Consider the following 13,077-nt stretch of genomic DNA (forward strand, 5'->3'; position numbering starts at 1 on the left):
ATGGAAGCCGGGCTTCTGTGTATACAAGTGACCGTGGTAAACAGGGAGTGGAGGATGAGAGCCAGAGGTGGTAGAGCTGAGTTCCACCAAGTTCTTGCTGAAGAAAGCCCTGGTCCTGAGTATAATCTAGAAATTGTAAAGGCTTGAAAGCCAATGAAGATAATCAGATCCAGGTGTACAAGTTAGGATTGGTTTAGATTATCCCATCAAATCCCGTGATTTCCAGATCAATGACTATATGACATCCTGTTCTGAGGCCATAGACAGAGCGGCCAGCAAAGGACACTGGCCATAAGTCTTACAACAGTGTGCTATTATCATTGGTTGTGACAGTAAAGATCCCCCAGCTCTTATCATTGTGGTGGGTGAGGGAAGGGAGATATGAAATCTGGAAACATTCATCCAGTGATTGGAGTCATTCGTTATACAGTATGAATATGGTGTCACTGAAATATGATTGGTTAAAAACTCCAACATAAAACATACACTACTGGAAGCAGCAAAGCCAAAAAGAAAAGCTATGAAATGAAGAGAAGAGATTATATTGGGAATAACACATTCATGAAAAAATATACTAAAACATAAGTCAGTGATTCTGATAGTTTAGGCAATGTTTAGGCCAGCAGAGAAGACTTTACTGGCTCTGATGACCCAACACTGCAGAAAACAAAGTATTTTTAAGTCATCACTCTGGTCTGTTCTACCCTGATCATTGTCTGTGTTGCGTTTTCTAGGTCACCATCCCATCACCTCCAATCACAGAGGCCAAAGGGTCTTGTTATTATTACTTTGGAGCACAAGCACGCCTGGAATTGGTCTTTTCAGAGGGACATCTTATCCTGGAATTCATAAAGGTATGGAGGGAATAGACTGGAGAATGGGGTGAAATGGGTGGATAAGACATGGAGGGTAAAATATGTCTTACCTGGCCATAGACTGATCATTATTTATTCAATCATCCAGCAGGCTGCTGAAAAAATACAAATAGATTCCCCCATCCACACCAGTGAGATGACTGAAGGAATCCTCCTCGCTAGGGACATTGATGACTGATGGAGAAGATTTAACCAACAGGAATGTTCAACAGAAGTCACTTGTTAGATCAACTTCTGTAGAGCGGGAGCAGCCACACATAGTTAATAATTCATCTTGTCCCTGTTGAACCGGCTGAATTTTGATCCATCTATGGCCAGCTTCATAGTCACAGGCTGTCCAGCAAGTAGAGAAATGATGAGTAGGGATGACATTCGGGTGTTGCTACTGAGAGTTTGCGGCAAATACTGCGTGTTTGCAGACCCAGCAAGCTGATCTGAGAATTCTTGTCTTGGAAATTTGCTTTAGCGAATTTCTCCTTACCGTGAGTACTCGCAGTTGGATGCGCAGAAATCCTCCATAAAGCTGTGTGAATCTCGCTTACCACGACTGCAGCTTAGCCCCAAGATTCCTGCGCCCCCAACTGGGTTAGCTTCTGTTGAGATGTGGGGAATGGAGCTCCGTTACCCTGGAATGATCACACGACACTCTCAGGTTGCTGTTGGAATTCACATAGAGGAAGTTTTCATTCTCACCCTCTGGTTTTATTACAAACACACATGCCCCCCCACATGAATAAGGTCAATCCCCTCCCACAGAACAATGCAATGGGGAGTGCCTATACACAGGATGTACATTCCGATTGGAGCATAGCCTTTCCTTTTATCTATCACTGGTCCACCCCCCATGAGCCCTCTGAGGTCAGCAGACTTCCTCCCCTTCCACCCATGAGCCCTCTGAGGTCAGCAGACTTCCTCTCCTTCCCCCCATGAGCCCTCTATGGAGAGCATATTTCCTGTCCCAGCTCCTAGCAGTATGTTCATTCTCTGTACAAGCATCCCCCAGGCTAAACACCAGTCTGTACCTGGATGGGCCCGATACGATCTTTATTAAAACACATCCATCCAGATACAGTTTCAGGTCGGTAATGGGTTGTAAGATATACATGAGCCTACACGCGGAGTTCACACCGCTTGGCGCCTTGCGTTATGAAGTCCATGTGGTACTATGCTGCTGATATGTGGATACAGGCCGCGATGGTGGTATACACGCCGGTCTATAAGCGCAGATCTGCCATCTCATCCATTACCAAGCTGAGTACTGTAATACATACATTGTAAATGCGCATGGCCCAATTGCAGCCTTCAGCGCTTTAATTAAGCCTCACGAGAGACATATGAATACCACTCATATATGACACATTTAAAGTTCAACCAACAATACAAAATTTCCATGACATTCTCTAGACTGAATTTGTAAATATTATGCACTGCCTGGCCTCTGAACTAGAGATGAGCGAAGAAATGAAAAATTTGATTCGAATGATTCGGCGAATTCGTGGACAATATTCGATTCGAGTCGAATAAATTCGCTGTGAATTTAACTTAAAAAAGGGTGTTTCTAGGCTTCAGAGAGACTTAATATTAGTGCAGAACACTGTACCTTTAATTTAAATGCCCTTGGAGTCTGCTGGGGAAGAGAAATAATACTGTCAGTCAGTATGACATGCAGATGAGTGCCGTCGATCTTAGAATCACTGCACACTTCACTCATTTGGCCAGTCACGGGGCAAAACCAGTGTTTGGAGCCACAGTGTGGCGGTGGAGGCAGCAGCAATGGGAGGCCATACAGCAACCTATGACAAAATGGAAACCAGCAGGAGTGTGAGGAGACCTGAAAGTGGCACATGGCAGAGTGGGAGCAATGGGAGGCGGTACAGGGACCCAGGTCACACTGTGGGCCCAGCAGCAGCGTGACCAGGCGGTACGGGGGCCCATGGCCGATTTGGGGCCTGGTGGCACCTATGGAAGGCCTGTAATCTGCCAGCAACCTATGACAAAATGGAAAACCGCAGGAGTGTGAGGAGATTTCAAAGTGGCACATGGCAGAGTGCAAGCAATGGGAGGCCGTACAGGGACCCAGGTCACACTGTGGGACCAGCAGCAGCATGACCAGGCGGTACGGGGGCCCATGGCCGATTTGGGGCCTGGCGGCACCTATGGGAGGCCTGTAATCTGCCAGCAACCTATGACAAAATGGACAACCGCAGGAGTGTGAGGAGATTTCAAAGTGGCACATGGCAGAGTGGAAGCAATGGGAGGCCGTACAGGGACCCAGGTCACACTGTGGGACCAGCAGCAGCGTGACCAGGAGGTACGGGGGCCCATGGCCGATATGGGGCCTGGCGACACCTATGGAAGGCCGCTAATCTGCCAGCAACCTATGACAAAATGGAAAACCGCAGGAGTGTAAGGAGACCTCAAAGTGGCACATGGCAGAGTGGAAGCAATGGGAGGCCGTACAGGGACCCAGGTCACACTGTGGGCTCAGCAGCAGCGTGACCAGGTGGTACGGGGGCCCATGGCCGATATGGGGCCTGGCGGCACCAATGGAAGGCCTGTAATCTGCCAGCAACCTATGACAAAATGGACAACCGCAGGAGTGTGAGGAGATTTCAAAGTGGCACATGGCAGAGTGGAAGCAATGGGAGGCCGTACAGGGACCCAGGTCACACTGTGGGACCAGCAGCAGCGTGACCAGGCGGTACGGGGGCCCATGGCCGATATGGGGCCTGGCGGCACCAATGGAAGGCCTGTAATCTGCCAGCAACCTATGACAAAATGGACAACCGCAGGAGTGTGAGGAGATTTCAAAGTGGCACATGGCAGAGTGGAAGCAATGGGAGGCCGTACAGGGACCCAGGTCACACTGTGGGACCAGCAGCAGCGTGACCAGGCGGTACGGGGGCCCATGGCCGATATGGGGCCTGGCGGCACCAATGGAAGGCCTGTAATCTGCCAGCAACCTATGACAAAATGGACAACCGCAGGAGTGTGAGGAGATTTCAAAGTGGCACATGGCAGAGTGGAAGCAATGGGAGGCCGTACAGGGACCCAGGTCACACTGTGGGACCAGCAGCAGCGTGACCAGGCGGTACGGGGGCCCATGGCCGATATGGGGCCTGGCGGCACCAATGGAAGGCCTGTAATCTGCCAGCAACCTATGACAAAATGGACAACCGCAGGAGTGTGAGGAGATTTCAAAGTGGCACATGGCAGAGTGGAAGCAATGGGAGGCCGTACAGGGACCCAGGTCACACTGTGGGCCCAGCAGCAGCGTGACCAGGCGGTACGGGGGCCCATGGCCGATATGGGGCCTGGCGGCACCTATGGGAGGCCGCTAATCTGCCAGCAACCTATGACAAAATGGACAACCGCAGGAGTGTGAGGAGATTTCAAAGTGGCACATGGCAGAGTGGAAGCAATGGGAGGCCGTACAGGGACCCAGGTCACACTGTGGGACCAGCAGCAGCGTGACCAGGCGGTACGGGGGCCCATGGCCGATATGGGGCCTGGCGGCACCAATGGAAGGCCTGTAATCTGCCAGCAACCTATGACAAAATGGAAAACCGCAGGAGTGTAAGGAGACCTCAAAGTGGCACATGGCAGAGTGGAAGCAATGGGAGGCCGTACAGGGACCCAGGTCACACTGTGGGCAGAGCAGCAGTGTGACCAGGCGGTACGGGGGCCCATGGCCGATATGGGGCCTGACGGCACCTATGGGAGGCCGCTAATCTGCCAGCAACCTATGACAAAATGGAAAACCGCAGGAGTGTAAGGAGACCTCAAAGTGGCACATGGCAGAGTGGAAGCAATGGGAGGCCGTACAGGGACCCAGGTCACACTGTGGGACCAGCAGCAGCGTGACCAGGAGGTACGGGGGCCCATGGCCGATATGGGGACTGGCGGCACCTATGGAAGGCCGCTAATCTGCCAGCACCCTATGACAAAATGGAACCCTGGGCTGGGGCAGGCAGAACCGCCGTATCTTTATCACGTTTTTCACAGGCCACCGAATGGCGACGCTGCATATGCTGACGCAACGCTGTAGTCCCAACATGGGCCCCCTGGCCACGCTTGACTTTCTGGCCACATAGTCGACATTAGGCTACGTTTACTTCCTCGGGCGGCTTGACGAAAACTTGCCACTCCGCCGAGTAGGAAACTTTGCACCCGCTACTCCTCACTGGCAGACTGCTACTTCCTCCGTGCACACCGGCACCACTACTGGCTGTGGTGGTAGGCTGCAGTGGAGCTGCTGCTCTACTCCGTGGCCGTTTGCCTCCACTGACAAAGCTGCGACCCTGCTGCCTCCTGGCAGCAGCAATGGGAGGCCGTACAGGGACCCAGGTCACACTGTGGGACCAGCAGCAGCGTGACCAGGCGGTACAGGGGCCCATGGCCGATATGGGGCCTGGCGGCACCTATGGAAGGCCGCTAATCTGCCAGCAACCTATGACAAAATGGAAAACCGCAGGAGTGTAAGGAGACCTCAAAGTGGCACATGGCAGAGTGGAAGCAATGGGAGGCCGTACAGGGACCCAGGTCACACTGTGGGCCCAGCAGCAGCGTGACCAGGCGGTACGGGGGCCCATGGCCGATATGGGGCCTGGCGGCACCTATGGGAGGCCGCTAATCTGCCAGCAACCTATGACAAAATGGACAACCGCAGGAGTGTGAGGAGATTTCAAAGTGGCACATGGCAGAGTGGAAGCAATGGGAGGCCGTACAGGGACCCAGGTCACACTGTGGGCCCAGCAGCAGCGTGACCAGGCGGTACGGGGGCCCATGGCCGATATGGGGCCTGGTGGCACCTATGGGAGGCCGATAATCTGCCAGCAACCTATGACAAAATGGACAACCGCAGGAGTGTGAGGAGATTTCAAAGTGGCACATGGCAGAGTGGAAGCAATGGGAGGCCGTACAGGGACCCAGGTCACACTGTGGGACCAGCAGCAGCGTGACCAGGAGGTACGGGGGCCCATGGCCGATATGGGGACTGGCGGCACCTATGGAAGGCCGCTAATCTGCCAGCACCCTATGACAAAATGGAACCCTGGGCTGGGGCAGGCAGAACCGCCGTATCTTTATCACGTTTTTCACAGGCCACCGAATGGCGACGCTGCATATGCTGACGCAACGCTGTAGTCCCAACATGGGCCCCCTGGCCACGCCTGACTTTCTGGCCACATAGTCGACATTAGGCTACGTTTACTTCCTCGGGCGGCTTGACGAAAACTTGCCACACCGCCGAGTAGGAAAGTTTGCACCCGCTACTCCTCACTGGCTGACTGCTACTTCCTCCGTGCACACCGGCACCACTACTGGCTGTGGTGGTAGGCTGCAGTGGAGCTGCTGCTCTACTCCGTGGCCGTTTGCCTCCACTGACAAAGCTGTGACCCTGCTGCCTCCTGGCAGCAGCAATGGGAGGCCGTACAGGGACCCAGGTCACACTGTGGGACCAGCAGCAGCGTGACCAGGCGGTACGGGGGCCCATGGCCGATATGGGGCCTGGCGGCACCTATGGAAGGCCGCTAATCTGCCAGCAACCTATGACAAAATGGAAAACCGCAGGAGTGTAAGGAGACCTCAAAGTGGCACATGGCAGAGTGGAAGCAATGGGAGGCCGTACAGGGACCCAGGTCACACTGTGGGCCCAGCAGCAGCGTGACCAGGCGGTACGGGGGCCCATGGCCGATATGGGGCCTGGCGGCACCTATGGGAGGCCGCTAATCTGCCAGCAACCTATGACAAAATGGAAAACCGCAGGAGTGTAAGGAGACCTCAAAGTGGCACATGGCAGAGTGGAAGCAATGGGAGGCCGTACAGGGACCCAGGTCACACTGTGGGCCCAGCAGCAGCGTGACCAGGCGGTACGGGGGCCCATGGCCGATATGGGGCCTGGCGGCACCTATGGGAGGCCGCTAATCTGCCAGCAACCTATGACAAAATGGACAACCGCAGGAGTGTGAGGAGATTTCAAAGTGGCACATGGCAGAGTGGAAGCAATGGGAGGCCGTACAGGGACCCAGGTCACACTGTGGGCCCAGCAGCAGCGTGACCAGGCGGTACGGGGGCCCATGGCCGATATGGGGCCTGGCGGCACCTATGGGAGGCCGCTAATCTGCCAGCAACCTATGACAAAATGGACAACCGCAGGAGTGTGAGGAGATTTCAAAGTGGCACATGGCAGAGTGGAAGCAATGGGAGGCCGTACAGGGACCCAGGTCACACTGTGGGACCAGCAGCAGCGTGACCAGGCGGTACGGGGGCCCATGGCCGATATGGGGCCTGGCGGCACCAATGGAAGGCCTGTAATCTGCCAGCAACCTATGACAAAATGGACAACCGCAGGAGTGTGAGGAGATTTCAAAGTGGCACATGGCAGAGTGGAAGCAATGGGAGGCCGTACAGGGACCCAGGTCACACTGTGGGACCAGCAGCAGCGTGACCAGGCGGTACGGGGGCCCATGGCCGATATGGGGCCTGGCGGCACCAATGGAAGGCCTGTAATCTGCCAGCAACCTATGACAAAATGGACAACCGCAGGAGTGTGAGGAGATTTCAAAGTGGCACATGGCAGAGTGGAAGCAATGGGAGGCCGTACAGGGACCCAGGTCACACTGTGGGCTCAGCAGCAGCGTGACCAGGAGGTACGGGGGCCCATGGCCGATATGGGGCCTGGCGGCACCTATGGAAGGCCGCTAATCTGCCAGCAACCTATGACAAAATGGAAAACTGCAGGAGTGTGAGGAGACCTCAAAGTGGCACATGGCAGAGTGGAAGCAATGGGAGGCCGTACAGGGACCCAGGTCACACTGTGGGCCCAGCAGCAGCGTGACCAGGCGGTACGGGGGCCCATGGCCGATATGGGGCCTGGCGGCACCTATGGGAGGCCGCTAATCTGCCAGCAACCTATGACAAAATGGAAAACCGCAGGAGTGTGAGGAGACCTCAAAGTGGCACATGGCAGAGTGGGAGCAATGGGAGGCCGTACAGGGACCCAGGTCACACTGTGGGCTCAGCAGCAGCGTGACCAGGCGGTACGGGGGCCCATGGCCGATTTGGGGCCTGGCGGCACCTATGGGAGGCCCGTAATCTGCCAGCACCCTATGACAAAATGGAACCCTGGGCTGGGGCAGGCAGAACCGCCGTACCTTTATCACGTTTTTCCCAGGCCACCGAATGGCGACGCTGCATATGCTGACGCAACGCTGTAGTCCCAACATGGGCCCCCTGGCCACGCTTGACTTTCTGGCCACATAGTCGACATACGGCTACGTTTACTTCCTCGGGCGGCTTGACGAAAAATTGCCACACCGCAGAGTAGGAAACTTTGCCTCCGCTACTCCTCACTGGCTGACTGCTACTTCCTCCGTGCACACCGGCACCACTACTGGCCGTGGTGGTAGGCTGCAGTGGAGCTGGTGCTCTACTCCGTGGCCGTTTGCCTCCACTGACACTGCTGCGACCCTGCTGCCTCCTGGCAGCAGCAATGGGAGGCCGTACAGGGACCCATGAGACACTCTAGACCTGGCAGCAGCATGAAGAGGCGGTACAGGGGCCCATGGCAGATTACGGGCCTGGCAGCAGCAATGGGAGGCCCGTAATCTGCCAGCACCCTATGTCAAAAAATTCAACACAACAGTAGTGTGAAGAGCCCTGAATGTGGCACATGGCAGAGTGTGGTGATGGAAACAGCAGCAATGGGAGGCCGTACAGGGACCCATAAGAGACTCTGGACCTGGCAGCAGCATGAGGAGGCGGTATATAGGGGCCTATGGCAGATTAGGGGCCTGGCAGCAGCTATAGGAGGCCCGTAATCTGCCAGCACCCTATGTCAAAAAATTCAACACACCAGAAGTGTGAGGAGACCTGAAAGTGGCACATGGCAGAGTGTGGCGATGGAGACAGCAGCAATGGGAGGCCGTACAGGGACCCATGAGAGACTCTGGACCTAGCAGCAGCATGAGGAGGCGGTATATAGGGACCCATGGCAGATTAGGGGCCTGGCAGCAGCTATGGGAGGCCCGTAATCTGCCAGCACCCTATGTCAAAAAATTCAACACACCAGCAGTGTGAGGAGACCTGAAAGTGGCACATGGCAGAGTGTGGCGATGGAGACAGCAGCAATGGGAGGCCGTACAGGGACCCATGAGAGACTCTGGACCTGGCAGCAGCATGAGGAGGCGGTATATAGGGGCCCATGGCAGATTAGGGGCCTGGCAGCAGCTATAGGAGGCCCGTAATCTGCCAGCACCCTATGTCAAAAAATTCAACACACCAGCAGTGTGAGGAGACCTGAAAGTGGCACATGGCAGAGTGTGGCGATGGAGACAGCAGCAATGGGAGGCCGTACAGGGACCCATGAGAGACTCTGGACCTAGCAGCAGCATGAGGAGGCGGTATATAGGGGCCCATGGCAGATTAGGGGCCCGGCAGCAGCTATGGGAGGCCCGTAATCTGCCAGCACCTGTAAGGGACCGCCCGGCGGTACTACTAGCACTCCACTGAATAGGCGTCCCCAGCGCACGGAGTCTAAGTCCCAGGGTGCTTGTTCACCAGGGCCCCTGATGGTGGGGATGGACTTGGAGCTCCCTGAGACCAGGTCGTGACTACCGGGTGCGTCCGTCAGTGGTAGTAGTATGCGCAAGGGGCTCCCACGGGGAAGAGTCTGATGTGAGGAGGTCAGAAGACCCCACTGCACGGGATGGATGGATGGATGAGCAGGGTCAGACGGGCCGGGTCGGTAACAGAGAGGGCGGCAAGGTACAAGGCAGCGGGCATAGAATGGTCGGGTCACACGCCAGGTCAGCAACAGCAGGTCAAATCCAATAGGGGGCATTCAGGAGAGAGGTCAGGCAAAGCAAGGGTCAGAACAGGCGAAAACAGCAAGGTCAGGTACAATCCGGGTCAATAACTTACAGGGTACAGGTTCACAGGATTCAGAATGCAGGAAAGACCAGAAGGCACTGAATGACAGCTCAGGGTCGTTTAAATATCCCGCCCTGCGCTGCCATTGGTGCCCAGCGGGCGGCCGCGGCTTCTACTGCGCATGCGCGAACTTGAACGCCGCGGCCGGCCCGGAACCAGTGCTCGAGTCCCTGCGCCGGGCGGCATACTGCGCCTGCGCCGGGACCAACGCGGCGGGGATCGAGGGGATCCCTGACATTGCCCCCCCCCTACGGGCAACCTCCGGATGCCCACCCGATCTCTCCACCACGGGTGATCGCGAAAGAACCTCCGGACAAGTCTGGGTGCATGGACATTATGGGCTGGTTCCCAAGAATTGTCCTCAGGACCATAGCCCTTCCATTTGATAAGGAATTGGGTCTGGCCTCCCCTCCTTCGACACTTCAGGATTGTTTCAACCTCAAATTCTTCTTCTCCTTCGACCGTTACCGCTTCCGGGGGTCTAGATTTCCGGTCAGGGAAGGCATCTGGGACCACAGGCTTCAGAAGGGATACATGAAAGACCGGGTGGATCTTGAGCGTGTCAGGGAGGGCGAGTTCATAGGCTACTTCGTTAACCATCCGTTTAATGCAGAAGGGGCCCATGAATTTGGGTCCCAATTTCTTTGACGGGCAAAGCATCTTTAGATTGGACGTCGCCAGCCAAACCTTCTCCCCAGGCCGCAATACCAGATCTCCTCTCCGTTTCCTGTTGAATGCTTTCCTGTAGTTTTCCTGGGCCCGACTGATGGCCACTTGAAGCTTCTTATTGTTCGCAGCGAAGAACGTTACCACATCTTGTGTTGCTGGTACTGGGCATTCCGACACCAAATCCGGGAGGAAGACTGGGTGAAAGCCATAGTTGGCGAAGAACGGGGACTGCCCTGTTGCTGAGTGGCGGGCGTTGTTATACGCAAATTCTGCTAAAGGAAGAAGTGGCAGCCAGTCATCTTGAGTAAACGAGGTATAGCATCTTAAATATTGCTCTAAGGTCTGATTGGTCCTTTCGGTTTGACCGTTAGTTTGAGGGTGGAACGCAGAAGAGAGAGATAATTTGATGTCCAGGGCTTTGCACAGTGCTCTCCAGAATCTGGACGTGAACTGGACCCCTCGGTCCGAGACAATGTCTTCGGGGACCCCATGCAACCTGACTACCTCACGAATGAAGACTCGCGCGGTCTCGGCCGCCGAGGGGGTCTTCTTCAACGGGATGAAGTTGGCCATCTTGGACAAGCGGTCCACGACTACCAGGATTGCCGTGTGGTCTCGGGATGGCGGAAGCTCGACTATAAAGTCCAGTGAGATCTTTTGCCAAGGCCGTTCAGGAATAGGTAAGGGTCGCAGCAGACCCCAAACCTTGTTTCTTGATGGCTTGTTCTTCTGGCAGGTGACACAGGACCTGACATAGCCCTTACAATCTTTAGCCATGTCTGGCCACCAGAATGAGCGTCAGAGAAGTTCCAGGGTCTTTTCTGGGCCAAAGTGCCCCGCCATTGGGTGGTCGTGGCAATGCCCCAAGACCAGGGTTCGAGCTTCTTCCGGCACCACAATTCGATCTTCCCTCCATAGGAGTCCCCCCTTGTTCTGGAGCGGCCCTCCGCCTGGGGTAGAGAAGTTTGTGGATGCCTCCATTAGCCTGGAACGAAGGTCCGACTGAAGGACCAAGAAGTTACCCGAGGACAGGATGGTGTCAGGTACTGGGGTCTCCTTGGCGTCTTCGTACATCCGTGATAACGCATCCGGCTTAGTGTTCTTTGATCCCGGCCGGTACGTAATATGGAAGTTGAATCTTGAAAAGAATAGTGCCCATCTCGCCTGTCGCGGGCGTAGACGCTTGGCAGTTCTCAGATACTCTAAGTTCTTATGGTCAGTAAATATTAAGATGGGGTGCACCGCACCTTCCAGCAGGTACCTCCATTCCTCTAACGCCGTTTTGATCGCTAGTAGCTCACGGTCACCGATATCATAGTTCCTCTCCGCTGGGGTCAGCTTCCGTGAGAAGAACGCTACCGGGTGGAGCAGTTCCTTGGTGCCTTTTCGTTGGGAGAGGATGGAGCCTACCGCATTCTCCGATGCATCTACCTCCAAGATGTAGGGCAGAGCGGCGTCTGGGTGACCCAAAATGGGTGCCGAAGTGAACAGCTTCTTTAAGGCTTCGAAAGCTCCCTGCGCTTCTGGTGTCCATCTGAATCGGGTTCCCAGCTTGGTTAGCTGAGTAATGGGGGAGACCAGACCCGAGAAGTTCTTGATGAACTTCCGGTAAAAATTTGCAAAGCCGATGAATCGCTGGACGCCTTTCCTGTCTGTGGGTTCAGGCCAATCCAGTATTGCAGTGACCTTCTGGGGATCCATCGCGACCCCCGCGGTGGAGATAATCAGGCCCAAGAAGGCAATGCTGGATTGTTCAAAACAACATTTTTCTGCCTTGGCGTACAACCCATGCTGCCGCAACCGCCCCAATACTTTTGCTACATGTATTCTGTGTTCCCCCAGAGACGGGGAAAAAATCAGAATGTCGTCTAAATAAACGATCACAAAGACATCCAGAAAGTCCCTAAAAATATCATTTACAAAATGTTGAAACGTGGCCGGAGCATTACACAACCCGAACGGCATGACCAGATATTCAAAATGACCGAAGCGGGTGCGGAAGGCCGTCTTCCACTCGTCCTCCTCCCTTATGCGAATCAAGTTGTACGCCCCCCTCAGATCCAGCTTGGTAAAAACTACTGCTGACTTTAAACTTTGGAACAGCTCAGGTACTAACGGTAGTGGGTAACGGTTTTTTATCGTGACCCTGTTCAATTCCCTGTAATCGATACATGGCCTTAAGGTTTTGTCCTTCTTTTCAACAAAGAAGATTCCCGCCCCCGCCGGTGAAGTGGAAGGCGGATGAACCCCTTCTGGAGGCTGTCCTCGATATATTCCTTTAGGGCCCCCAATTCGGGCTCTGAAAGGGGGAAGATTCGCCCAAAAGGAATTTCTGAGCCGGGTAACAGGTCAATGGGGCAGTCATAAGGGCGGTGGGGGGGTAGAGTATCAGCTCCCCGTTTGCTGAACACATCTAGAAACCCATGGTAGGCCGCAGGGATTACTTGTTTTAATTCAGCTTCCCCCTCAGAGCACAGGAGGATTTGGGGGGTCCCCGGGCCCGAAGTGCGGCAGTATATTCGACAGTATGGGGAAGGGAACGTGATTACTCCGGTCTCCCAGTCAATCTGGGGGTTATGGGCCCGTAACCATGGGAGCCCCA

At 54.9% G+C, this 13,077-nt stretch overlaps 1 protein-coding gene across 1 annotated transcript in view; it reads left to right on the top strand.

The window, feature by feature from the left end:
• LOC149428644 (uncharacterized) overlaps positions 1 to 13,077 on the top strand; it is a 119,533-nt gene that overhangs the window by 91,762 nt on the left and 14,694 nt on the right. The window contains exon 7 of the mRNA XM_089667159.1: positions 735 to 854. Within this exon, the coding sequence (XP_089523285.1) occupies positions 735 to 854 (120 nt within the window). The remainder of the gene's footprint in view (positions 1 to 734; positions 855 to 13,077) is intronic.

Source organism: Staurois parvus, unplaced genomic scaffold (assembly GCF_062004578.1).
Source record: "Staurois parvus isolate SC_StPar_1 unplaced genomic scaffold, SC_StPar_1.0 ptg003065l, whole genome shotgun sequence".
Taxonomy (NCBI): domain Eukaryota; kingdom Metazoa; phylum Chordata; class Amphibia; order Anura; family Ranidae; genus Staurois; species Staurois parvus.